The sequence below is a fragment of the Tetrao urogallus genome (assembly GCF_951394365.1).
Source record: "Tetrao urogallus genome assembly, chromosome: 7".
In the NCBI taxonomy this organism is placed as follows: domain Eukaryota; kingdom Metazoa; phylum Chordata; class Aves; order Galliformes; family Phasianidae; genus Tetrao; species Tetrao urogallus.
Genome location: NC_136820.1, coordinates 48,382,651 through 48,410,633, shown reverse-complemented (window position 1 = coordinate 48,410,633; position 27,983 = coordinate 48,382,651). Strand labels below are relative to the sequence as shown.

Here is a 27,983-nt window from a genome sequence, read left to right as displayed (position 1 = left end):
AGGGAAAAGGGTTTATTGGTTCAGTCTCTCTTACTAATTTGCAGTTCAAATTCTTCCATCCCCATGAATAATGAAGGCAGTAAGAGAGCCATAGATCTTTGAAAGTTAAAAAGAAATAAAGGACATTCTCACAAGAATCTGAAGACAGCAATGAGGTTGAAATAAGAAAGTATGCAAGCCTGGAATCTCTCAAAAATGAAACAGTTTTATTTAAATACAGTTACTGTAAAACATACATTATGATACTCTTACACCAATATATTAACTGTTGTAACCAGTGTACTATTTATTAAAGCATAATACTTATGACAAACAGGAAGAAACAGTCTGTAGAGTTTTGATTTGTTTTCCCGAAGTCACAGACCTGGACAATTTAAAAGTCAAAAAGGAAAGGTAAAAAAAATGCACGTTAAAATCTAGTTCAAAAGAGCCTTAGCTCTAACATACAATTCACACATTAGTACTTTCATCTGAGAGTAACAGCACATCAGAAATCCCTTTACCTTTTTTAAAGGCAGAATAAAAACTAGCCCAATTCTAATCTGATTGTGCCCCGCTGGTGCCAGTGGGAGTTCTGTCAGCACAAGGCTGTGCATCTAGGAAAACTAATGCTTTTGCAGCTCTGTCAGTGCAGGAGGCCAAATGTTTTTGTGTGTTCGCTCACCAATATTTGAGATCTCTTAGCTTTTAGGGACACAAAAGCCCCTGCAGAATTAGAAAGCAGCACCAGCATTTTCAAGGTGCGAGCGTGATATCCCTGAGATTTAATAGGAGTCTGCAAAGTATAAATTTACATTTAGAATTATCTTCAAACAGAGAAGTTAGTCAGTAGCAGCATTACGGTGCAATGGAGAGGTACAGAATTTGGCAAAGGGAAGAAGAAGAAGGATCTTCCTCTTAGGGATGCAAGAAGAGCCATCTCACTCCAGGAACAGTTTGTTCAGGAGTACAGAGATAGTCTCTCTTATCCATCCCACATTTCTACCATCCAGGGGTCTTATTGCGATGACTATTCAGGCTTTATTTAGTAGAAAGTGGTCAAATGATCTCCTTTTATGTCTGTTTACCAGTACAAAACAAGCACAGCAACTGAGAAAACAGCTAAATGGAGTTTCAAGGGAAAGAGGTGTATTGCTGTTCTGAGGACAGTGAAATCAACAAGGGCAAAAGAAACCTCCTCCACTTTCCAACACAAGCTGAGGTTGCATAGAAGGCTTTCAGCTCACAGCACTTGCATGTCTGTGCTTGATAATTGTACACAGTCTAATAGAAAACCCAGCAAGAACCCCTCATCTGAGAAATAACCGTCCTTTCTTAAAGGCAGCTGGAGCAGCAGTGATTGGATTGCTTCTTCATCCAACAGTGTTCGGTCAAAGCGTGGCAGGGAGGAGCCTCCCTGCTGGTTCTGGGGCTCAGGAGGTGTGAACCACATGGCAGTTCTCTCTTTGGTGGAGTCTCATCTTCTGTATGTGTTCATAGCATGACTGGGCAAGGAAGAGAGCAACCCATTAAGGAAAAGTTTTGGAGCTTTGGAGCCAAGTTTTTGTCTCTTACACAGAGTGAAGCTACAGTGCCCCCCAAGGCAAGATAAAAGATTAAGTCCGCATATTATAAATTAATGATAAAAGTACTCTCTTGACTAGAAGGAAAAATAACCTGTGCTAGGCATATAAGCTGCCCTCTAAAATTAAATGAGAGTAGAGAGCATCAGTGTTTCTGCCATTCAAGAAGGGTTTCCCTACAGCACCTTGTAACTGCTGCTGTGAAAACTCATTTTCTTACCTCCAATGCTGTTAATAGAAAGTCGTACAATCCTCCTTGATTGGTGGGGTCCATCAAGTCTCTGATCAGATGGATTTCAGCTCCCAGGTGCTGTATTCTGAAAAGAAACACCACAACTAGAGCAAATCTCTGGGCAACAGCACTTACAGACACGTGCCTGAAATCTGATTATGGAGAGACAGATCTGGAAGTCCATTGCTCATCCCTTGTGCAGCACCTTGGTCTTCCAAAAACTGAGTTCCTGAAATATTCTGGCATGACAGGATCTCAGCAAAGATGCCCAGTCATTAGAAAATGTCAGGTCCTCCATTTTGTGCACTCAGTCTCTTCCTCTCCTCCGTCATCTACAATCAAGAAAGCTGCCTAGCATACAAACCTGGATCACCCTACGGAATTGTAGCAAAAGAGAGGAAAAAAAGCTTCTGGGTTTCAAGATTCAGCTCCAAGTTTAAACATTTCACCCTTTTTTTGGGCACCAAGAACATCCAAGTCAGTCAAGGACTTGGACTCAAACTTGCCAGAATAAAGAAAGTGTAGTTTCACTCTACTGGATGTAAGCAGGTTCCTGCAGTTCCAGTAAAAGCAGCACAGACACAGCCTCTTTGGCAGAAATCTTATATCTACAGTCATTCCTACATGAGAAAAACCTAATTACTGGATGGTCAGTATTCAAGACTTTTCTAGTCTCCAAACTGAACCACAGTGCCACACTGAGAACAGGAAAGTGAAAAGATTTCTCACAGGTTTATGAGGACAGGGAGTAGTAAACCCTTATCTGTTCACTCTCAAAATATAACACCAACTAACCCATCAGCCTTTCTACAGCTCTTTCAAACCCCTTGAAAAAGAAATTAATAGAATGAACATCTGCAGGAGGGGTGGCAAGGTAAGCAGAGCACATTGCTTGTACATTTGCACTGCAATGGAGGTGATCAGACTTCTTCCTTCTGAAGATCTGTTCTTCCTTCACATCTCTCTCTCAACCCAGTGTGCAGATAATTCCTGTGACGGCCTTCAAAGACTTCATATTCCTATTTTTTGTATAATAATAACCTTGGATGCCAGTCAGACTGTATTTCTTATGACAGCCCTGAACCATTCTCTTGGACAAGAGATGGACACCCAGGAAATCCCTAACCATATTATATCATGACCAACACTACTAGACCTTTGGTCAGACTGTAGGACGCAAGAACCCAAATGCATCTCAGCAGAATGCACATTAAAAGACAACCCCCAACTTTTTCATTAATGTTATTTTGCTTGGAATGTAGAGATGCCCTTTCTTGGATTGAGTCAATACACAGCCATGGGACTGAGAAGTGAAAAGCAGCACTTACTTAGCTCGTGATACAACATACATCAGGAGGGGCAAGAGGTCATCCATAGGGAGCTTGTAGTCTTTCTCCACCACTCGGGACACAGTGCTCTCTATCTCCTCATATGTCTTCTGGAGGATCAGCAGCTTTTCCCGGGGATCCACTGTGGTGCTATCAGTGCAAAAACAGCTGTGTCAAAGATGTTTTCACTCACAGGTCAAGAGATAAAGCAGTAGCACTTAACAACATAAAAAAAAAAAGACACCAAGCAGTCCTTCCCACTACAGAAAAGAATACAGTGATCATCTCAAATGGCTGCACCAAGAAAAAAAAAACAGCAAGGTGGTACCAGGAGGCATCAACAGGGTCCAGGTGAACCTCGAGTCTTCCCAAGTCATGAGCACCTTAATGCCACCTTTCATTTTACCTGAGTCACTCAAGTAAAACTTTAGGGTGTGGACTGAATCTCTTTGGGCAACTCTATCAAGAAAACTGCTCTTGCAAGGGAATAATACAGGTAACACATTTACAAGGTTGCCCACTGCATCCTGAAAGGTATATGCTGACCATGCTGCTTTCCCCAGTGAAAGCCAAGTCACCATGGCTTTCATGACCAGGCTCTAACCACAGCTAGAATACACAAGGACCTGAGAATTTCCATCCGATGTCACTCTCCACACTTTCCTGTACCATTTTATCTTCATTCCCATGTGTTGCTGCAGCACTATTCCCTAAACTGGCCCTCAAGCCAATAAATCAAGCAGAGCTCCTTAAATCAATCTCTGCTTTTCTAACTTCAACATCTTGGAACACCATACTGGCCAGATATTCCTCACACAGCACCATCCATGTGCCCAGAGCAAGAGGTTCTATCATGACCTGGAAAATTTCTATGGAAGAAAGAAAGAGAGCGAGAAGTTAAAGATGGTGACTTACATCAACTTCTGCAAACACTCCGTGGCAGATAAGAAACACTTGTCTTTGATCAGGGACCGTCTCTGCAAAAGAGACAAAGAGTTGTGCCTGTGTCAGAGCATCTCTCCAAGAGCCACCCCATGCCTCCTCAGTGCTGGACATATTTACTGCCCAAAGAGGGCAAAATAAAGCTGTTTTATACAGTGTCACTGCTGAGAACTGGAACTGTAGACATTTAAGTATGTTCCAGCTCAGATGTCTTTGAAATAGCCACTAAGCAGAACACTACAAAGCAATCCTATGCAGAATGCATATTCCCACCCAAGGCTATTGATATGCAGTAGTTGTAAATCATAACTAAATCATCACACATCAGCTCGCTATGATTTCTGAGTGCAGGACAGGGCCTTTGTGCTTACTTAGGTGAAGCTCTATCATTGGCTGGCACCAACATGTAGCTCCACATTATCTCACTAACATGCTGAATTTTGCTTTTAGGGCTACCTTCTTACCTGGTTGGTTGTCAAGGTGAGGTCTTTAAGAGGCCAGAGGTGTCTGTAATAAGATTACAGAAATGAATGGTTTAGAAGGCAGATACCTATGTCTCAACTCCATTCTTAGTCAGTATTCATTGTTAATATCTCCCATTGAAAGCCTTACAGGTGCAACATGTTGAGTTCTCTACTCTCAACCACATGGCTACAGAAAAAAAATAATAGCTCAGACTCACTGACCTCAACAGAGGGTTGATTTTATTTAGATGGAAACCTAGGAAAGACTTCAGTGCCAAAGCTAACAATGGATCAAGAAACTAATACATTAGTTTTGCTATACATTCGTTCCTTTAGTGCCATCAGAGCTTACCCTAGCTGTTAGCTTCACTGCTGATATCAGTAGAATGCATCCTGTAGTAATAAAAGGTCACTTACTTCTGTACATCCAGAAACTCTAGCAGCTTGATGTCAGGAAATAGACTTAGGTCCACAATCCCTTGACAGTAGAGGTCATCTTCCCTTTCATGATAGAGCATGTAGAGCATGAAAAGCTCAGGGTAGAAGCAGGGCAAGATCAATGGAAGGACCACACTGTATGCCTTCTGGTCGCTACAGCAGAGAGAAGAACAGGTTAGTCCTATAGTGAAGTCTATAATCTTGATATGACTAAAAACTACACAGCTACACAGGAGCCAACATAAGAAACAACTCCTAAGACTGCAAAATCTGCAAAGAGCACTTGTTATTCCTTAAGGAAGAAAGAACAAATTTCATAGGTAAAGCCTTTTTCCAGCTGCTTACCGTTCCATCAACCCTTGGAATTCACCCATCCCACACAGGGATGACTGCAGATTACAGAGAAAAGAAATCCAGACCAAGTTTGGATAGCTACAAAACCAAAAAAAAACCTCTACCCACCCCCAAAAACCCAACACTTTAGTGTCTCCCACAATTACTCCTAGCTTCCTATTCTAAGAATGTTGTGTCTTCTGCCTTTTCTGCCACATTTCCTGCACCATGCTATCTCCAAACCTGACTTTTTCCTCATCTGATGCGAGTTATCTTGCAAGACTGTTTTCCATGCACCTCCAAATCCCCACACTTTTATTCTTCTACAGTACACAATTAGGAGAAGTTGCTCTCCTGCAAATCACTGAAAGGTTTGAACTCATAGAGAAAAGTGTGAGAAGTAGACCTGAGTCAAATGCACAAAGGCAATCATATTAGCACTTACTGCATTTTAGAAGACACCTCATAGGTTCAAGCAGCCTAAGGTTAAACAGTCCATGGTGACACATACCTTACCTCTCCATCCACACATTTCATAGGTAGTTGACTTTTCTGTTCCAGTGCCAGATGAAGCAAGCCCCTAAAAATAAGCAGAACAAAGTTATATTTGTCTGAAGACTAGTTTATGCCTGTAGTCACTCTGTTTTCTTCTACATTGGAACCAGTGTTTAATAGAGCTTTACAGAATGATTTCTGGCTCCGGGAGCCATTCTCTATTAGCAGGCTAAGTATCACAATTCAAAAGCATTCTCCATTACCAGCAGAAGTTGCCAGAAATGAACAAGTGCTTTAAAATATAACTTCTGTTCAAGGAACATTTGGATTTTGTGTTGAGGGACATGGTTTAGTGAGTACTATTGGTGATAGGTGGATGGTTGGACTGGATGATCTTGAAGGCCTTTTCCAACCTTGGTGATTCTATGATTCTGTGAAATCTAGGACAATCACTCCAGAAATCCTAATTAGTCTTCATTGAGAACCATCTGTTCTTATTCCTACTTAAGAGAAATGAGGTTTCGTTATCAGTCACATGATATAGTTCTCTAATCTATCTATGAACATTAGAGTATGGTCATATCCTACTCTGAAACAGTAGTTTGGGCTTATCATGATACTTCAAAGCCAAAATTGCCTAATAACAAAAAAGGACTGGGGAGATATTGCCTGGTTTTGGCATAGATCCATCACTGCAGAAACCTTAGCCAGGTGCACAGCAGAGCAAGCTGGTTCTCTCTCCCACGCTGCACCTGAAATGTCTTGAGTTGTGAATGAAGCTTTCCAAGGTATGCATTGAGCTCAGAAACTCGTGAAGGTTCACATCAACCACTGCTAAGGTCATCAGCCCTGTTGTACTGTTCACAAATGCAGTTTCACTCTACTACTCCATTTCACAGCACAGACATACAGCAGATGAACTGAGTCAAATCTGACTAGTTCCCATCAGACTGCTCTAGGACAAGTAACCCTTGCTGGCAGCCTTCCTCAAGTACTCAAGGCTACACTGATAAGAAAAGAGCTTTTATCCAGTTTTTTTAACGCAACATCTTATTCAAGTGTAGTTAGAAGCAGAGCTAAAAAAAATATTCAAGCAGCAACACAGCCCCAGTGATACCTTTGATCCTGTCCTTATGTACCCATGGGCACAAGCACATGACTGAACAACCTCCATTTGGAGTTACTGCCCACACCAGCCAAAACTCAGTGACACGCTCACACTGCACGTTCTTAACTCCTGTTGAGTTGAGGCACGTTAAGCTGAAATCATTTTTCACTCAAATATAGATATTGAGTACCACTGTTTGCATGCCTCAATACACATTGCTACCTTGTTACTTATCTGGCTCATATTTGTGCTTATCTAAATAACTGTATTATAAGTGACTGCTCATTAAGCAGCCATATCTCAATGATGTTTAGTCACTTTAAAGCCATACCCCTTGGGTCTGTGTACTGAGCAATGGATGTAACACACTTCCAAGGCCCATAAGAACTTAGTTAATGCAAGGATCTCTTTATCCAACACTGTTTTGAAGCAAGTCTCCCGAAAAATGTGATGCAAAATAAAACTGTCCTGACATAAAGGAATTATCCCTATGATGTATTTCATACACTCGCTGGAAATGTCTCAGACCACTTACTGGTAAAACTCCCATATTTTCTTTGCATAGTACTTGACTTCCTCTTGTGCCATGGTCAGCAAGTGTCTGTTGGCCCCAATCCCAGAGTAAGTTGCCTGAAAAGCTATTGTCAAGGCCTTCAGCAGCTTTCCCAGTGGATGTAGGGAAGATTTCAATGCCTGATGATAGAGAAAAATGAAGTTTTACAAGCCACCAGTAGAGGAGAAATACTGAAAAGCAACCCAGCTTTCTTTTGTCAGCAAAGGAGAACAAGCCTGGAAAGACAGATTATATTTTTGGTCTATTTTAACTGCTAAAAGCCCACTCTCCTTCCATTATCAGAAATAAATACGCTTAGCAGAACTCGCTGCTGCAATGACCTTTGCTGTGATATGCAAAAAAGGGCAAAGGCTTCAAGGTAAGCTTGGGTGAGTGAAAAACAACTTTAGAGTTCACAGAAGTATATCAATCATTTCCAGCAACTGGTTATTTCCTGACACTGTTTGAGAACCAAGAATAAAGCTTTGTCACCACTTCCCTGACCTGTACACCTGCATATAAAATTAACGTCCACAAAACATGGAAGGAAACCCTCTTCTTCACAAACTTAGATATTCACACACATTTAAGACAAGATTCTTGATGTTGCTGACTGTACTGCTGCTGCTTTCTATGAGCACGTAGAAGTTGCTAGGACTTCTGTCTGTATTCAGTGGACAGACAAATCTCTTTAAACCTTACCTTCTCTAAATAGCTCTGTAGTGATCCCAGCTCATGGTGCTGGACAAGCTCTTCAAGAATATCTTCTGTCTTCCAGGAAACATCCTCAGACCCCCTGAAAATATGGGCAGGTGAGGGAGAAAAGCCATGTAGGCCAAATCCCTATTGGTACTGCAGGTGGGACACCAAGGGGGTTAATAGAATGAAATGAATTGTTTTGTCTACATAAATGGATCCTCTGTTGCAATGATGGCATGCAGTACTCATACCTTTGGCAGAAGAGGTATTCCTGAGATTTCCGGAGCTCCTTGCTTGTTTGTATGTGGAATCCTGTAAAAGACTCCTCCATTTCTTCTTTGCAGCCCGAATGGATGAACTCCAGGAACTGGTCGTAGATTCCCTTCCACCTCTTCTCTACTGGGAACTCCTTGAGGCCCAGCTGACTGCACAACATGACATGGCAGAGGGCTTTTTTGAGGGAGGGTGCAATCATTTCAGACTTCGCTTTTTAAATATGGAAAGTACTCCAGAATGAGAGATCAATGCAAGAACTATGGGAGCAGAGAAGGTCACTAGTGCCCAATTGGTGATTCAGACAAAACAACTTCAGTCTGTTATCCTGAATTCAGCCTAAGAGAAAATAATTCATGGTGCATGGAACACTGGTAATTTCAAACTTTGTTGATTAATTGATCACAGGGTTTCTGCTCCACTCAGGAGTATTCCTAAGGATAGAGAGACTTTGCTACCTCTTTCCTTTGCTACCTTCTTTGCTTTTCTATCTCTAAAGTATCAACTGGAAATATTCAGATAGGAGCACAGAGGATCAGAAGAGGAGAAGGAGATATATTTTAGCAACTCAGCTTTGCCTGTATAGCTTCAGGCCTGTCGGTGCATGTGCCAGTGTATATGCAGAGAAATGTGTGCACACATCAACAAATCACTTCCCAAACTCTCTCCAGACTGAGGACGGGAGTATCGATGGCCAGTGGGAAGACAAGGGCTGAGCATCTGTTTTCTGCTTCCCATGTGACATTGAGATTAATGATAAGCTGTGCTCTCCTCTCCTCCTCCCTTCCCTGTATAAACACTAGATTTCACCCGCTTTTTCAGGCAAGGACTGCCTTCATCCCTGTAGGGACTGATCCAGGGGTCTTTCAAGTGTTGTCAAAATACAAGCCACAACCCAAGAAATCAGCTGGTTTTGCTCACGCTTTGGTTATTCTCTCATCCAGCTGCTCGTTTGATGTATTCAGGATACCTTGCGTCTGAAGGCCTTGGCCCGATTTATTAGTAAAGGTGCCCTCCAGAATAAAGCCATTAGCAAATGACAGCTTTCCCTGAAAAAGAGAAATACGGGATTACTGTGCCAAGATCTCATTAGCAAGAGGAAACAAGCTGGACTAAGCCCTCAAAATTCTCTTTTCCACAGAGTCAGCTCCTGAAATGGTGACTAAGAACAACTTCCAACACTGATGTGTACATTTTTAGCATTCAAAGCAGTAGTATCATTAAGGTAACAATCACTGGAGTAAACACATCCCCCATATTGAGTGATACATGAAGGACCGTGGGGGTGGAAGACCACCACAATCACAAAGAAAGATTTTTGTATTATATTTGACAACAAGAAGCCAGTATCTTTGAGTTATAAAATCTTCTGGCTTGAAAGACATGAACTGAAACTTCTCCTCTATTTTTCCACTGCTTGTTAAAACCACAAGCAAGTTTGGCCTCAGAGATAGAGGGAAACATAAGATAGTCACCATAAAAGCTTTCAGAACATTTGCTGCTACCAAGAAAAACCTTAAATTCTCTGGGGCCAATACAGGAGAAGGCAGGCAGTAGCTTGATTGAAACTTAAAAGGATTTAATTAAACCAAATTCAAAGTCAAACAATATTGAAACAAATCTGTCTTCCAAGGCAAACCAGAAATCCTTACTGCTAATAACAGGAAGTGTTCTATCTTCACATAACAAGCAGATTTTTCTAAGCCAACCACTCAAACTAAACATTAATTTTGGAGGAAGCTGCATTTAAACACTACAATCAGTCTCTGCAAAATTCACCCCAACGCCTCTAGCTGAAGAAGATTACGACAAATGCTTCCTCCCCTGACAAGTCAGTAAATGATGGGGCTGATTTGCAGTTGTTACCATCACTCATCAGTTGTTAACGTCAGTTCAGTCTGATCTGACCACACACTTCCCGTCAGACTTGCCATACATTCCTGTAACAAGCTGGAGGACTCGTTTTCCCTGCAATAATGCAATTAGTGAACACTTTGACTAGATACTTTGGTTAAAGATCAACTGAAAAAAAATGCTGGACGTGTGAACGCAGCGGCCAAATTGTAAAATCAAACTTCCAAGATCATTCAGTGTTAACACCCTGGCTATGCTAGCATAACACTGGTACTGTAATTGCGTTTTGTTCTCCGCACCATTTCCTGTGCTCCTGAACCACTATAAAGGCTAAAACATTTATTATGAGAGTACAGCATCCTAACTGCAACTGTAAAATGCGGCTAGAAGTCTCCAAAAAAACAGCAGTAACAACTAAAAAAACCAAACCCTCAAGTTAAAAACAATACAATGCCCAAAGCCCTTGCCCCACGCTGCTTGAAATCTCCCTACTGCAGCTTCCATTCTGTGAATGAGGGATAACAGAAGAAACAAAGCAAGATATAAGAAAAAAACAACACAATAAACTGTTATTTCACCTCAGCCTTTCCATACAGTTGCTTGCTTTCTATGAAACTAATGGATTCTTCAGTGTTCATACTCCCTCCCTCCAGAAAATATGTGCTCACCTTTCCAACAAATGTAAGATCTTGCGTGAAGTTTCCTTCATAGACTGAGTCATCTTCCAAGAGCAGGATCCCAGAACCCTTCATTTAAAAGCAAAAGTAGTGAATTCATGATGCTAAGTTCACACTTACTACAGTTAATCTAGAAATGACCACTGGCTCAAACTTCCTTATGGGCTGCAGATTCTGAGAATCCTTCTGAAAGCCCAAAAAGTCATATGCAACTTTAAAGAGAAAAGCAAGGAGGTGGTCTACAGACAGCCCAGTAGGCATCACAGCGTGGAGGAGATGTATTGAGTAGCCAGGTGGTTTTAAATGACTGTACTAATACAATTATTTCCCTAGAGCAAGGAATGAAAGGCAGTTTACTGATCCAGAGTGGTCACCAAGAATTGTGATATGGATGAACTCATGATCTTCCCAGTCCCATGACCTTCCAGTGACTCTAACCAGCTGTGTCATTCTTTGTAAACATGTTAAGAGAAAAGAGGAAGGCGGCTGCCATGTAGGATTAACTTTGTCCTTTGCTGTGCAGTCAACAGGGCATTAATAAGCTTCTCCTAAGCACTCATAAAATGACTCGCTCCATTGCCTCCCAGCTCCCACGGCTGCTTACAGTAGCATGCATTTCAGGGAAAGAACACAAAGATGCAGAACAGACACAGGATAACTTATGCCAAAGGGGTAAATACTTCTCACTAGGGCTTGGCCCAAGGTTTGAGCCCGGAGGTTTAAGTGTACCCACACCAGTCAGAAAATGTGGTCACTTTTAAAGCTGTAATACATTTTCCACTGGAATGGTTTTCTTGATGGAAAGTGCCCTTTTTGGCAAAAACAAAAGGTTTCCAAGGGAAGCTTCTTGGCCCTTCCAATTTTCCACTAGGAAAACTGAAGCGATTGCTCCCCACTCGGAAGCCTTGTGAAGTTAAAGGAGACTTTGGCAGCTGGTAGTTCAAAAGACAGCTTTAGTTCGGTTCCCCACAGATGGAACTTGAATGGAAAGCCTTTCCAACGGTTTCCATGCTAAAGATTTTGTCCTAATTTGTTGTAAGAGGAGGGAAGTTGTTTGCTTTAAGTGCGCATTTTTCATGAGAAGAAATACTTTTACTTCCAAAGCCAGCTCTCCCATGACAGTTCCTCACACCAACATCTAACTTTCAATGTACTAGAAAGACAACTTAACATAGGTATGCTCACATTGGCAAAGTAAAGACTTAATTTCCAAATATAATATTTACCAGCACAGCTTTTGGAATGTGAGTTCAGTTCTATAATTGGGACCTGATGAACAGCTGAAAGGCTAAACCTACAAGTGTCTTAGCATGAACAAAAGGTGACAGCCTCACTTTTTGTTCCTACCTGTACTTCATGAAGGTGATAAGAATCACAAGGCTTTATCTAGGCTTTGTTCTTCAAAAAACAGTACTGTAGTAAAATATCAACGCTTAATTTTCCTGCCTTCTGTTTTCCCTTAGAAATTAACTATAAAATGAAAGCTTAATCTAGCCTTGGAGGCTATCCCATGGAGGGATTCCATGTTGCATTACCTTGGTAGTCCACTGAAAATAGATACTCACCACCATTTTGTCAGCATGAAATGTCCTTTGATAGCAGACACCTGACTGAGTGACTACAATGCCTTGTCCATGTCTGTGATCATCAAGCCATGTCCCTATGTATCTCTCTCCTCTGAAAAGCAAGAGAAAAAAGATGAACTTCCTCCTTGATTCACTACATTTTAGTCAATTTGATGCATCACATACAGAGGCTAGGTTTACCCAATACAGTGCTCCATGAAGAATAAAAGCCAGACATTGCACAATTGCAACTCAGATTCCCCAGGAGTTCAAGCTGTATAGCAGAGGCTGAACACATTCCCCCCCTTCATCCTCAATCTCCCCTGTCGGAACATGAGGCTTTCCTCATGCCAACAGATGGGGAATACTGTCAGGCACCTAAAGCCATTTCTGATCCATGCTGCCTTTACCTGTCCTTGTCTTCCCACACTCCATATCCATTCTTCTTGTCATTTTCCCACTCTCCCGTGTATTTAAATGGATGCTCAGCTGAGAAGTTCTCCAGTATACCAAACCCTTGACGCACATCGTCTTTGAAGTAGCCTTTGTAGACCATATCATTCCCATACCTGCAGGGAGCAGAACAGACTAAGACAGTGCATATTTGATAGCCACTATAGGAGTAGGAAGACAAGAAAATGAGTAGATTAGGCTAATCTTCCTGCTAAACACTGCACATATTTGACCAGCAGCTCTGGAGCTTGCAGTGGTTCACTATTTGGAATGTGCATCACCCAATTCAATCACTCCACAGATAGCTTTCAGTATTATCTGAGGACATGCCACTTAGGCCTGCAATTGTCTTGGGAGAGGCTGCTCAGTCCTTGACCTCCTGCCAGCCAGGTTCCAGTGATTGATTACTAATAAATCCAGGGTGGGAGTAGGTCAGACCAAGCAGGAAGCCAGAATTGCCTTCCCCTTCCTACTCCCACCAACCACCCCTTCTCCTGGGATCACCCTCAGAGAAAAAGAGCTTCTCAGAGCTCTAGCCATGCTGGACAACAGATTTTGCTCACTGCTACAGAAGAGAAAACACTTAAGCTAAGCAGAGCTGTCATCTTTAATGGTCAATATGCTTTCATGTTTTACACTACACAGTAACACAGCACCGTTCAGTTGGCTTTAAGTTCCCTAGTGGCTTCTACATGTGCTATAAGCTGTGTTTTATTTGTAAATAAGGCATTTCATGTCCTCGTTTATGTCCTCTCTGTAAAGTTTAGTTCAGACAGCACAGTCAGATGAGAGAGAGCAAATGCTGTGCGGGGCTGACTGCATACCATGCACTCTCTAATCTACAACAACAGGAGCAAACGCCAATGACAATCTCACTTACAGGACACAGAAGATGTTCTGTTGGGTAGTTACAATGGTTTTAGCTTGTGGGTAAGCTCTTACTATTCTAATATTCAGGGCCGATGGAGAAGCCATACTACCCATCTCCAAAACAAAAGCAAACCAAGCCAAAACCAAAAGCCGCTCAGGCCTGAACTAACTATCCTGGGTTTTATACTGCAACTGCGCCTTCCACAGAGATGTGGAAACACTTCAGCCATTGCACGTGGAGTTCCCTTTTCCCCAGAGTCCATCTTTGGCTTTTACTTACTCACAGATTCCATAGCCTCTCATCTTGCCCTCATACCAGTGGCACTTATAGCAGTCGTACCGGTCTTCAGATCGACGAGGGACGAGGCATATTCCAAACCTTCAGGGTGCACATGGTAGAGATCAGCATGGCAACAAGTGACTCAGTTGTACTGGATCAAGTTTAAAAACTAAGAATCTGCTAACGAGATTTTGTATGGCTGGGGCTAGTTTTACCTCTGACACTAAACTAATGAACTGTTTTCTTAACCTCAACTCAATAAATGTGAGGTTTTTATTTTCTTTTTAAAAATATCATCTATTCTGGCACTCATTTAGTAATAAGATATCTTAAAAGTCCTACTTTCAGAAAGTTATAGGAAATAACATTTGAATTTTGTAGTATGGTTTCTTTCCTTTGGAGAAAAAGGGATTTAAGAGAAGTTCTAAAAGATACTTAAAATTTACTTTCCAAGGTACTTCATATGAACTATTTCATCTAGATTTAGAGCTCAAAGCTGATATTCATCCAATTAGATGAAGATATCTCCATCATAACAGATCCTCTCTGCACTCTCTCCTTTTCTTTTGATAGTCATTGGCAATTCACTCACTAAGTTTTAACATACTAAGTCTATTACAGGTGTCCAAAATCAGACAAATAAACTGGGCTGTTAGAGTATGTTCCTGTATGTTCCTCAGCCAAGTAAGCAATCAAAGTAGTTGAGTTTTGTTTCTTTTTTTTTTTTTTTTATTAAGGCTTACCCATGCTCCAAGCCCTCTTTGAAATCTCCAACATGGTTGCGACCATCACGCCATTTCAATGTCCCCCTGCATTGTGAAGCAAGCATTACATAAAGGTAATCACCAGCATCATTCACAGTTGAACATTAATCATCAAGGCACAACCTAGAGATTGCTAAATCAAAACATTTCCTCTGGGGACAGAAAGAGAGAAGTTCTTCATGCACCTTGGACTGTACTGAAAAACCTTTAATACTATAAGGTTTTCACGCCCTAGAATAAGCTGGAAGTATCTTCTTCCAAATTCCCTTATCTCAAAAGCATTTTTTAGAGTTGCTGGGTCACTCATTTAGGACAATGTACATGATCCTTTTGTAATTACAGTATAGTATGTGATTAGGCCAGCTGAAGTTCCAGCATGGCACATCCCTGTAGGCAAGTCAATGACAGCATGGCCCAGAAATTCACTCTAAGAGATGCTATGAAAACAAAAGAGACAAGCTCTGGCCTAAAGGGATCATATCTTTCCATCTGTTTTGTGCTGGGGTTGTAGAAATGATTACATGAGATAACAATGCAACAATGAGACTAGAACAGTCAGTGCAATGCGTGCTCAAATCATTGCACAGATAATACACGTCTGTGAATGAGTTTCCTCCAGTTCCTCATCTCCCCCTCCACCCACACCCCCTCCCTGTTTTAAATCTTGCATCAACCCAGACACAGCTGTCTGCCTACAACCAAAGACAATACAAGATGGTGCAGTACCAAAGCCATGACGCATTGTCTTGACTTTCATCAAGATGTTGTTCTAAACACCTACACAAGACTGACTTTTTCGGGTATTAGCACACAGCAAAGTGGGCAGATCAATTTACATACATTTAAAATACATCTCCTTTTGCTTTGCTAGGAGCGCAAACCAAACAGAATGCTAACTCCAGCCACAAGGACAGTTTAAGCTATTCTCAGTGGGACTGTCTCCTTCCTCCACTTCAAGGCATCAGAATTACTGGGACAAAATGGCAAAGTGCATTAGTTATTGCTGGAAAGCCCTGATTTGCACAACCACAGCCTTCTGCTCGTGTGCTTTGCCATGCTGGTCTCTCCCTCAGAGGAAGACGAGCCATCAAGGCCAGCTTTGATCTCCTGTAACCCTGTATTAGTAGCAAGTCCCATGTAGGAGCAATTTCAGCAGTGGGAAGGAATGCCTAGCATCCAAGCAATTAGTCAGTTCTGCCACAGGTTTCTTGGGATACTTCAGTTAAGTCACTTAATCTGAAGCAACGGAGATAATCCTTCTTCCCAACACTTCTCCAACCCTAAGACATTAAGAGACATAGTGCAAGGAAAGTGCATCTCTGTGCCTGCACACAGTGGCTTTCTAATCTCCGTTGGTAATGCGTGTGTTGGGTAAGGTGGAGTTTATGTAAAGGATTGCCTCAGGCTTAGCTCTACTCCAAACACCTATTTAATGCTGATTTGAAGCAAGGCAGTAGCTGTTCCAGAAAAGCTTTGAGATCAAGCTTTTGATTCCAGAAATTCTGATTATTTTACGGCTCTTTTAAAACAAGTCACTACACTCTTACGGCTTCAACAGAAACAAACTGTGTAAATAAAAAAAAATATAAATCCGTGTCAAAATTAGGAAGTATACAACTTCCATAACAATCTGTTTTAGTATCTTCAGATCTATCTTTCCTCAAAGAGATTTTAGTTGGGACCATTCAAACCTTTCTTCCACAAATAGCTCCTTTTTGGCCAAGCTATTTCTTAAACTTGGGTAGGTGTAGTGAGCAATTCTCATGTTCTAATAGATTTTCATACCACAGGGAAAATTTTTTTTGCTTCCTTACAAGCAACATTTTGATAATTGCTTTTTTTTCTTTTTTTTTTTCCTCCCCTTTGTCATGATGATAGGATTTTATGCCTCGGGCTGAAATTATAGTAATAAACATTAGCTCAAGTCTAACTCCTAATTATAAGCACAACCCAGTGCAGTGCCTTCAATGCGATCATTACCACATTAGGGGCAGCCTCTACAATTTACTACATAAACCAGTGTAATTAGCAAGACATCTACTATACAGTAAATCAGATGGTAGGCCTCAAGCTTTAATCAAGCCCTGAAAGCAATTAGGTATGTCTCAACTGCCCTTTGAATTTGTCCTCGACACCAGATTTCTCTGTGGAAGCAAGTGATGCATGAACCAGAGAAACCAGCACACCCTGGGAGACCACCAGCCCATAGTTTGTGTTCCTGGCAATCAGAATGGGATGGAATATTTCAGCCATGTCCACAGCCATTCTGCAAAGACCTCAGCAGAGGAGAGACACAGACCTGCTGAAGCACGTCCAGAAGAAGGCCACAAAAATGATGCAAGGGATGAAACATCTCCCTTATGGGAACAAGAATCATAGAATCATAAAATCACGATGTTGGAAAGGACCTACAAGATCGTCTAGTCCAACCGTCCCCCCATTACCATTGCTACAGCAAAAGCTCAGAGAGCTGGGGCTATTCAGTCTGGAGAAGGCTCTGGCAGACCTGTTAGCAGCTTTTCAGTATCTAAAGGAGGATATAAGAAAAAAGGGGGCTGACTATTCCTCATCCTTGGAGACATTCAAGGTCAGGCTGGACCAGGCTCCAAGCAACCTGATGGAGCCGTAGATGGCCCTGTTGATTGCAAGGAAGTTTGACTAGGTGATCTGTAATTATGACTGTCCCTTCCAATTCAAACAATTCTATGATTCCATGATCTATACACATCCATCTGTGCATCCACTGGATCAGTGCATTAGTGTTGCATCATGACATCAGCCCAGAAGCTGACTGTATTCTGGGCCATATCAAAAGAGGAGTGACCAGCAGGGTGAGGGAGGTGACTGTCTCCCCCTGCTCTGCCCTCGTAAGGCCCTATTTGGAGTAATCAAGGCCAGGTTGGACGGGGCCATGGGCAGCCGGAGCTGGTGTGTCATTGGAACTAGATGATCTTTAAGGTCCCTTCTAACCTAAGCCATTCTATGCTTAGGCCATCTTTGCATAGCCATACTTGCATGTTCTTGCCCAGGAAAGGGGCAAAAAGGGCTTCTTACTTGCCATGAGGCTTTCCCCACTGCCATTCACCCTCATAGGACGCGCTTTTGAACTTGCTCTCCAGCCTGAAGACGTAGGTGAAGAAGCGGCAGGATGAGGGCTCAGTGCCTTCTCCAGTTTTACCCCACAGGGGGAAATCTCGCTTCCCATTCAAAGCCTGTCGGATGGCTTGGTTCAGCTTCCATTGCCAAACAGCCTAGAAACAGAGGAAGAGGAGTGCTGAAGGGAAGAAAACAAAATGACTCCCTACAGCAAGACATAGAATCACAGAACATTCTGGCTTGGAAGAACCTCCCAAACATCACTAAGTCCAGCTCCTGGCTACATGTGGCACCACCCAAAACCAAATCCTATGTCTGAGAGTGGTGTCCCAATGCTCCGTGAGCTCCAGCAGTTCGAGGTCGTGCCCACTGCCCTGGGGAATTGTGCCATGCAGGGGGGGCAGTCCCTTCCCTCACCCAGCAGTGGTTCAATTAACGAAGAAAAAAATTAAACAAAGGCCACAAAAATCACAGACAAAAGGTTTCAGCTACATCCAAGCAGCTGTAGGGTCCAATAATCTGTCTTCTAATTAAGAATTACGCTGCTTAATGATACGGAATCATAAAGTGGTTTGGCTTGGAAGGGATCTCAAAGACCATCTGTATGTCAGCTTCCACTTGGTAAGCAACGTTCTGATCCCACTACAGAGGTGCCATTCTCTCTATGCTATTTCCCTATTTCAGAGCTTGGTACATGGTATCTTCAGGTGGAACAGAAAGGCCCTGACCACTGCTAACCTTCATCTGTGGATCTTTGGCGGTGAGAACAAACGTTTCTTCTGGGGTTACAATGCGGAGTCCATACCTGTGAAGCAAAAGACATTTTGGGGACTATGAAAAACTTCAGTCAAACAGAAGTTCATTTCTCTTCAGGAGCTAATACTGTTTTTGCAGCCAATTCTTCTTTCTGAGGAAGTAATCAACTAGTAAACCCATCTTTGTTCTCTATGTCTGCAGCTAAAACCATTTCATTACTAATTTATTTCAATATATCAGCAAATACCAGCAGTCCAAGTCCAAGCTCCTGCAATCCCATTTGAGAAACACTGCAGTTGCCTGTGGCCCCAGAGAAACCCCACTAGGTAGAAGGAAGCTGATACAAAACTTTGAACCATCCTTTCAGTTTCACAATCAAGTAATTAAGTTGAAAACTTCCCCCACACGCATCTCCCAGAGGAGAATTTCCCACTTACGGTCCCGGAGCTGATTTCTCCCTGCAGGTTTCATCTACCCACACAAGCTTCAGATCAAAGCTCTGAAAGCTGTTTCCCTGGAACAAAAGGGAGAAGACATTATGTTGATATAAACACTACACTTCACCCTTGCCATGTCAATCCATTGAACGGGAGGGCAAGATTGGCAGCACAGTAAATACCCTCCTTTATAGTCCACGTATCTATCTGACATTACAGTGACAAACTTCAGAGACTGAAAGAAAAAAAAAAATGTAGGAGAAAGAAGGGAGTTATTAGCGTATCACTTCTAAGAGGTGGTCCACAAGGCCATGGTTACCATTAGCAGTAACAGACCTTCTGTTCCAAGGTGCCTTCTTAGATGATACTTAGTTCTACAAGAGTTTCCTCCCTATTATATGACAGCATTCCCATCTCTGCCACACAGCCCTCTCTAGTTTCGCTTATGATCTATCTAGTGTATAGATACCAGATGACAGAGCCACAAACAGCCTAGGAGGACATTTGTGGAGTCACTGTTTTAACTGGGAAAACACCAAACTGAAGAAATAGTTGAAATGTTAGGTTATTGTTCCCCTATATTCAGCACTCGTCAGGCCGCACCTCGAATACTGTGTCCAGTTTTGGGCCCCTCACTGCAAGAAAGATATTGAGGCCCTGGAGCGTGTTCAAAGAAGGGCAACGAAGCTGGTGAGGGGTCTGGAGCACAGGCCATATGAGGAGAGGCTGAAGGAGCTGGGAATGTTCAGCCTGGAGAAGAGGAGGCTCAGGGGAGACCTTATTGCTCTCTATAACTTCCTGAAGGGAGGTTGTAGTGAGCTGGGGGTCGGCCTCTTCTCTCGTGTCATTAGTGATAGGACCAGGGGGAATGGTTTCAAGCTACGCCAGGGGAAATTCAGGCTGGACATGAGGAAGTATTACTTTTCAGAAAGGGTGGTCAGGCACTGGAATGGACTGCCCAGGGAGGTGGTGGAATCACCGACCCTGGGGGTGTTCAAGGAAAGACTGGATGTTGCGTTGAGGGACATGGTTTAGTAGGAGCTATTGGGAATAGGTGAACGGTTGGACTGGGTGATCTTTTAGGTCTTTTCCAACCTTAGTGATTCTATGATTCTATGATTCTACGAAGATCATGTTTAATATTACATCTCCCTTCAATGTCTCAAGTCCAGGTGCTTACATTATACAGCTGCATTCTGTAAGGATGTAGTTGAACAAGATTGGGTATCAGCATCATGGAGTTGCCACGAATTAATTGCTAATGTATCTACCAGAAGGTTCAGACTTCCAGCACCATAGACATCATCTGCAGTCTCCAACTAGCAGACCAAGACAACCAATTCAATCCCAGTTCAGTTATGTCTCCACATGCCTCAGTAACAGTCATAGCAGCAGATGAGACATAGAGGGAGGGAACCGTTGACTGAGGAGAGATGTCTACAATGCAGATATCTCTGTGTTGGATGGTTACCCTCAGCTCTCATCCTAGTTAATGGCGTTGAGGGCATGATTCAACTCATCCTAATTTTGGCATCTAAAACAGGCCAGATGAACCACACCCAGAGAATGTGTGTTTCTCTCCCCTGACTATAAAGGGAGCCTGGGGGAGAATTTGCTCAGTCTTAAGAAATCTACAACATAAAGATGAATGAGGTATTCGCCATCCCATTTCCTCAGGTCTAGACCCTGACAACCGAGTCGCGTGGGTTTGCTCAGCATTATCACAGGGATTCATGAGTGAAAGAGCCCAAAAGACATCAGATCACATGGAAGTTGTGTTTTGACACCTGAGGCACTGGCACATTACTAAAGAGCGAGCAGAGAGAGGTACATATGGAGAGCCAAGCTAGATTACAAGTGCCATCAGTCAGAACAAGCAAAGCTGGACTTAACATGCTGCAGAACAGCTTTGAACAAATGCTATGTGTTCATCCAAGACACTCCCTGTCTGCTTCACACCCTAGCCCTAAATCCCTGAGATAGCCCCAAGAACAACTACAGCTTCTGCTCCCATGCCACCAGCAGAGTGGACCAAGAAATATCACATTTAGTCCTGTGTGCAAGTGTTAACAGTGCAAGACCTTTGATTCATCAAGAATGAGCAAGATTCATCTTTGAATGAGCAAGAACAAAAACGAACAGATTCATACATAGGCGTGGGCTTGGGTTATCATCTATGTTAGCTGGGTAGTACACATTCACTAGGGAAAAAGATATGCAGATGCTCTTCTATTCCTATTCCACTAGGCTTTCTTCTTTTACTATCTAGTGCAAACCACAGGTGCATGGATCTTAGACTGTTTTGAGAACAGCAAGTTCTGCTGCAGTTTCAGTATTTCAGGAAAGTAAATTTCAGTATCATTCATCCGTGCTGTTCTTCCAATCTCCCTTCAAGTTTGGAAAATTCACCTGAATTAGTACAAGGACATCATCAAAGAGCAAGATTCGGTCTGATCGATTTGTACTGGCAGAGATGGGAAGATTTTTGCTGTCTTCCAGCAGCCTCCTTTCAGGAACACACAGCATGTCCTGCAAAACATCCACAAATATCAAGGTTGTAGACCAAAAGCATCAGGAAATGATTTGCAAGAGGACATGCAAATCAAGCCAACAGCTTTTGCAGATGCCAGCTGATAGTAGATAGAACAAGACACGGGGCTCAACTGCCACAGAGCTAGTGACCATACAGTTTCTTCAAGGCTTCCATGCTGTCCTGCTCTTCTGGCTTCCAAACGAAGCCTCAAACACATGATTTATATCAAATTTCCTCCATGGATAAACACAAGTGGAACAATGCTAAGGGAGAACCCAATCAAGCCACACTAGGTATCTGCAACTCACCGTGAATTTGTAGCCCAAGGATTTCCATAAGGTCTTGGTAAAACAAGCTTCATCCAGGACTTGGCTAATGAAAGACTTCAGCTTCACATATTCCTTTACAGCGCTGGTAATAATGTCCTTTTCAGTGCCCTGATAAAGAAAGACAAGGCTTGACTGATGCTTCAGGCATGGGCGGACAGAACATCTACTCTCTAGGCTACAGCAGCAGAAAAAAACCTCTGCAGTACTGAATTCAAAGGATTAATCAAAGTTAATCCTCCAAACCCACTTGCAAGGAAAGCCTCCCAAATCCAACATTATCCCTGCCACCAGCAAATGTGTGAGACCTAAGGCCACTTATGTGTCCCTTAGCAGCTCTTCCCTATGATAAGCAGCTTGAACTATGCTGGAGGGCTCACTACTCACCACTTTGAGACCTTCAGGCAGACTCTGCCCTACCAGTGCTTGTTTAACACCACTGGAAATCATCTTCCTCTCAGCCTCCTTTGGTTTCTCTTCCGCCACCACAAAAGCCCCACGACCTCTACATGAATTTTTAACATAAGCCAGCAAAATAACATCACATAAAGCTTCCCACCTCTTTGAGAGCCTCATTCAGTTTGTTGAGGAGCAGTATATATTGCTCGACGTGGTCGCGGATAGGTTTGTGAAGGACGGTGTACAAGGCCAATGACATGGAGGTCTCAGAGGTGAAGTCTGTGAGGAACTGTTTCAGCACAGTCTTATGGTGCTTCCAGGCTTCGCTGCATGGTGACATATGAAGAGTGAGGTTCATTAGCTAACTGTTCTGCAAACTGCTGCTACCTCGTTTTCCAAACCTATTTGTTCTGCCTCCGGCTCTGCTGTCTTTGCAAATAGGAATCACACACACAGATGTACAGAGCATGGCATAACTTTCATGATGGTTTGCACTCTCAGTGACTCAGATGAAGTGACTGTAAATCCTCTCGTGCCCATCACTCATCCTTTCAGTTGCTATTTTCCATGAGACTCTGACAATGTCTGGAGCAAACAGTGGAAATTCCCTGCCAGATTCCCACAGAATCCATTCTCAGGTCCCTCTCCTTACATGAATTCCCAAATTTACTGAATTCCACTCCCCAAAATCTTTGAGCTATGCATAGCAGCAGGGAGATGCAAGGATATCTGTAGACTGTTCCTAAAAAAGTGTTTTTGAGCTCACTGACCTTTTGCTCTTTGTGGCATGTTCGAAGCCATGGACTACGACATAGTTGGCAAAAGTGACAAAATACCTGTTAGCAAAGGAAAACACAGAGTTAGAGGTAAACATTAGCAATGAAGTTTAAGTGACAGAAAGAAGAAGCTTTGCCTGGAAATCCAATATCAGATCCACCTTTCCAAGGCAGGTAGAGAGACACTGCTTTGTACCTCTCACTCTGGCTCACTTCTCCTTGTCCCCTATGTCAATTCCTTGGTGTAACTCCTTCACTGACTTCTGCACTAGCATTGTTTTAGGAAGTTTAAGTCTTGGCTTTTAGCATCAGCAGAAGTGAAGTTGTGCAACAGCCCTGGAGAAAAAAATCTGCGAAGGCTAAGCTTAAGGTATCAGTTTCAGATGTATGTGCTGCTTCTGCTTGAAGTAAAAACACACGACTTACTGATGGTAAATTTAAGTAGAAGTGTCCACGTCAATGTATTTCATCTCTCACTAGAGGGAGATCAAGCTGTACTTTTTGTCAACAAACACCAAGTTTTCTTCCAGTAGTGATTTCAAACAAGTCAAGTATTCTGTCCAGATTTAATTATCATTTGTTAAATTTTCAGGATTGTGTATTTACTGCTGATTTTCAGGCCCCTATGTAGAGCTCTAGCTTACTCCTATACCACTCCAAAAAGGAGAGACAGCATAGGATTAAGGCTGCATGGAGAGAGTCAGCAGAGGAGGGCAGGAATCAGCACCAAAAAAAAAGGTTTAATTGCAAAATGAGAGGAAAAGAGATCTTCAGATTATTTCCTCCTTGGTGTCAGCTGAAATCTCAGCACAAGTTTTCATCTCCTATATGCCTTTTTAAGACAACGTAATTTTAATTCACTTAATCTGTTTCCAAGTGAACTTACACTGCTTTAAACCCCATTCATATAAAGGCAAAGTTTATTGCACATAGCTTTCTAAAATGATGCTGTCCAAGTAAAAACAAATCAAAAAGTAGCCCTTTCCTCCTCCCTCTATCCAAATACCCATAAACAAACAAAACCAAGACTTGAAGAACCACTATCTCACTATCTTCCCTCACTACGTTAAGGAGGGAAGATTTAGGTTAGCTATCAGGGGGAAGTGGTAAGGTGCTGTAACAGACTGCCCAGAGAGGCTGTGAATGCTCTGTTCCTGGAGGTGTTCAAGCCCAGGTTGGATGGGGCCCTGGGCAGCCTGGTCTAGTATTAATTGTGGAGGTTGGAAGCCCTGCCTGTGGCAGAGGGGTTGGATCTTGATTCTTGGGGTCTCTTCCAACTCAAGCCATTCTGTGATTTGATTCTGTCTCCCAGAGGTACTATGTCCATCTGCCATCCTTTGCAGGTCTGCCTAGATGGCACAGCCCATCAAGCAAGAGCTTGGCCGCATCTGTGATGAATGAAAGACTGAAGACGTCCTGATCTTTATGTCACCTCTAGTGCCCATAACTCATTTTTCATGGTATGACATCGACACACAGGTTACACACATTCTAGTGATATTGGCAAACTTTTTGCACTGCAGATAGACAGAGAGCAGATACGTAATTGATTATACAAGCAACTCTGAGACAGTACGTTACTCATCGTGCTCTCATTGTGCTCCATCCACCATTTTCTATCATACCTCTTGCTGACAGAAAATAAACATGGCAAAAAACTGGCAATATGAACCCTGTCTGATGACATCTTCCCCTCCTCATCCCCATGAGATGGTATACACAGATACTGAATGCAACCCCTTCTATACCCTTATGACAGAAAACAAACAGGACTGAAGATATTAAGTGCATCCCTTTTGCACCAGCCTACCATGGTTGGCAGAGTTAGTTGATGAATTTGGTACCTCATTCTTCTGTACTTACTGAATATACAAGCTTAGGAACAGGTCTCCTTTCCAGACAATGTAAATATCCTGAATGCAGAATGACTCGGAAGTGCTGCACTTTTGCTTCACTATCCTGTAGTTCTCTTCTGTGAGGTTCCAGAGAGCTTGAAACTGATCATTCAGCAGCAGAAAGAGCTTAAAGTTCTCCTTTCCTTTCTGGTCACTAGGCTCTTTAGGAGAGAAATGGGGAAGAAAAGGCTATCAGAAAGCCTTGAATCCAGGAAATCTTGTGGAAGACACTGCCTTTATCTTGTACTCAGGCCAATTTATCAATGTAAAGCACATACAGTATTACAGGAAAGTAATTACAGGGAAGAATGAGGTGCTAATTATTTAGGGTTTGGTTTCTACGAGTAATTGCACGAAGTATCCATCCGAAGGCCTTTTCCCTTCCATGTTCACGGGGAGTGTGGTCACAGCAGTCTGCAAGGCTCAGACTCAGCTCAGACAAGAGCACTGGAAGAAAATTTGGGGAGGTTTTGCCCCTGGACCAAAGGATTGATCCCAATCTCCTTGGAGGTTAAACCCAGAAGGAAATACAGCATAAGATAGAAACAAGTTTCTGGCCTAATCCAGTCTCACCACTTTTGGCCAGGTGAGCTTGTGAATATTTATGAGGTTGTTACTTAAGTGCAGCTGCTCTGATTTACTGCCAGCTTAGAATGTGCACCCACCCACAAGTTCACCTTCAAAGCCAGGTTTGAAGATGGACCAAGAAAGAAGAGGCAGAACGAGCACAATTTAAGGGTCATACCTATGTGACAAGTAGTACTATGCTGGAAAGCAGCCTTGGAGATTGCATTACATCTGGATTACAACCCTAGGGATTGGAAAGGACTTCTAGAGAGCACCTAGTCCAATCTCCCTGCTAAAGCAGGTTCCCTAGAGTACATGTTCAAGAAAGGGTCTAAGTGGGTTTTGAGTATCTTCAGAGAAGATTTTGTCACTCCCAGGGCAGCTAGTTACAGTGCTCTGTCACCCTTATAGTAAAGAAGTTATTTCTTGTGTTCATATGGAACCTTTTACATTCCAGTTTCTGCCCACTACTCCCTGTTCTGTCACTGATCATCACTGAAAAGAGCCTGGTCCCATCCTCTTAACACCTACCCTTAAGATACAGATGAGCATTGATCTGATCTCCTTTTAGCCTTCTTTTCTACAGACTAAACAGCCCCAGGACTCTCAGCCTTTCTTTATAAGTGAGATGCTCCAGATCCTCGTCATCTTTGTGGTCCTTCATTGGACTCACTCCAGCAGTTCTGTCTGTCTTGAACTGTGGAGCCCATTGAACACAGTACTGCAGATGTGGCATCACCAGGGTGGAGTAGAAGGAGAGGAGAACCTCCTTTGACCTTCTGGCCACACTTTTAATGCACCCTGCCTAAAACAACTTCTAAAACCAACATGAATCACAGTCTTGCATGAAGAGTAGTAGACATCCTTAAGAACAGTCTGAAAAAGGAATAGCTCTACCTCAGCCCCCAGTGAGTTCTCAGTCGCTGTGTTTCCAGGGTAATTCCCTTCATGTATGCACCAGTTAATCAAAGCAAGAGCTAGAGACAAAGAATATCTTCTCTGACCTACCTGACTGCAGCAGAGGCTTGAAGATGAGGGCATCCATCCGTGCCAGGCATGCTGAAAAGTTTTCTTCCACTTGGAGCAAAGATGCAGTAGCTTCAGCTGCGCACATGTCCTGGGTACGACACAGAAGGCACACATCAGCTCCTTGCACAACTATCCATCTACCCATAGCTGCAGTGCTCACCTCAAACATTCAGCCTTTCCTGCTCCAGACAGCTGGCAGAGATATTAACTGTCCTCAAAAGGCATTTCAAAGCATTAGAAGAGGAAACAGAAACCCAGTAGCTCAAGACGAGGTGGTGTCATAGACCACTGAGATAGCAGCCCACCCTCCTGCTGCCCCAGTTGGATATCATCTCACAGAGATCATGATATGTCTCTATGTGCAGGGATGACCACAAGCTTCTTGAAGCACCTCCATCCCACTTGGTGCCAGATCCTGTTTCTCAGAGAGAAATCCCCGTAGTACAAGGCACAAAAGATAAAGCAGAGCATCTCTCACCAGCTTTCTACCCTTGTGCCACACTCTGCGCCTTTTGGAATTGTAAGCAATCGTATCGAGCTGCAGAGCCTTGCCAGCCATTGCAAAGTGTCCAGCCCTCTGAGGGAGCAGAGCTCTGGCGTTGCTCCTTCCTCAACAAGACACTATGGTTAAATGTCACAACTCCTGTGTCACGCAAAGGACGGCTTCCCTAAAGTGGAAGTGGGCAGAACTTACAGAGACAAAATATGAAATTTAAGAAATAAATAAGAACCACTACGTGAGCACACTCTGGTAGCTTCCTCCTTCCCAGCCTTATGACCCAAAAGCAATCTATCAGAGGAAGCGAGCATGAGCCGACTAACAGCACGTCATGAGGGACTAATGGGGGGGGAAAAGCCCTGATGATGAAAATAGTATGGATGGAGACAGATGAAACAACACTAGCTTGGAAGCTATTTACACTTAATGGGAAGAATTACTTTGAACACCTGACCGTGGACAATAAAAAGAGGTTACCAAGAGGTCACTAGGTGAGGTGGGACTGTCTCATTTTTGAGATTCATTTAGAGGCTGGACTCATTGCTAAATAAGAGTTCGAGTTCCCCAGACTTTCAAAAGCCTCCTTAGGAGCTCCATTTCTATGTCAGTCTGGGACTTGGATTGAAATGGCATCGCAGAATAAGGGACGCTTTGCAGTTCAGATGGTTAGCTGGTCTGGTTTCAAGTGGTTGCTCAGGTCCAAACACAACTAACTGCACAGATGAATGACTATTTTCTCCTTAGTAACCACTGCCTCTTAAATTACATTTTCTGAAAAAA

At 42.8% G+C, this 27,983-nt stretch overlaps 1 protein-coding gene across 1 annotated transcript; it reads right to left on the bottom strand.

The window, feature by feature from the left end:
• Positions 1 to 1,412: 1,412 nt before the first annotated feature.
• ALS2CL (ALS2 C-terminal like) lies at positions 1,413 to 27,263 on the bottom strand (the record flags this gene model as incomplete). The annotated part of the gene is made up of 26 exons (XM_079538666.1): positions 1,413 to 1,484; positions 1,783 to 1,879; positions 3,123 to 3,272; positions 4,038 to 4,099; positions 4,529 to 4,571; positions 4,946 to 5,119; positions 5,811 to 5,879; positions 7,438 to 7,595; positions 8,158 to 8,251; positions 8,406 to 8,579; positions 9,349 to 9,476; positions 10,950 to 11,027; positions 12,524 to 12,635; positions 12,934 to 13,092; positions 14,127 to 14,225; positions 14,870 to 14,935; positions 17,945 to 18,141; positions 18,725 to 18,791; positions 19,180 to 19,256; positions 21,589 to 21,708; positions 22,021 to 22,149; positions 22,598 to 22,763; positions 23,208 to 23,273; positions 25,077 to 25,269; positions 26,684 to 26,792; positions 27,183 to 27,263. 26 exons carry the CDS (start codon positions 27,261 to 27,263, stop codon positions 1,413 to 1,415), a joined length of 2,940 nt encoding a protein of 979 aa, XP_079394792.1.
• Between the last annotated feature and the right edge of the window lie 720 nt (positions 27,264 to 27,983).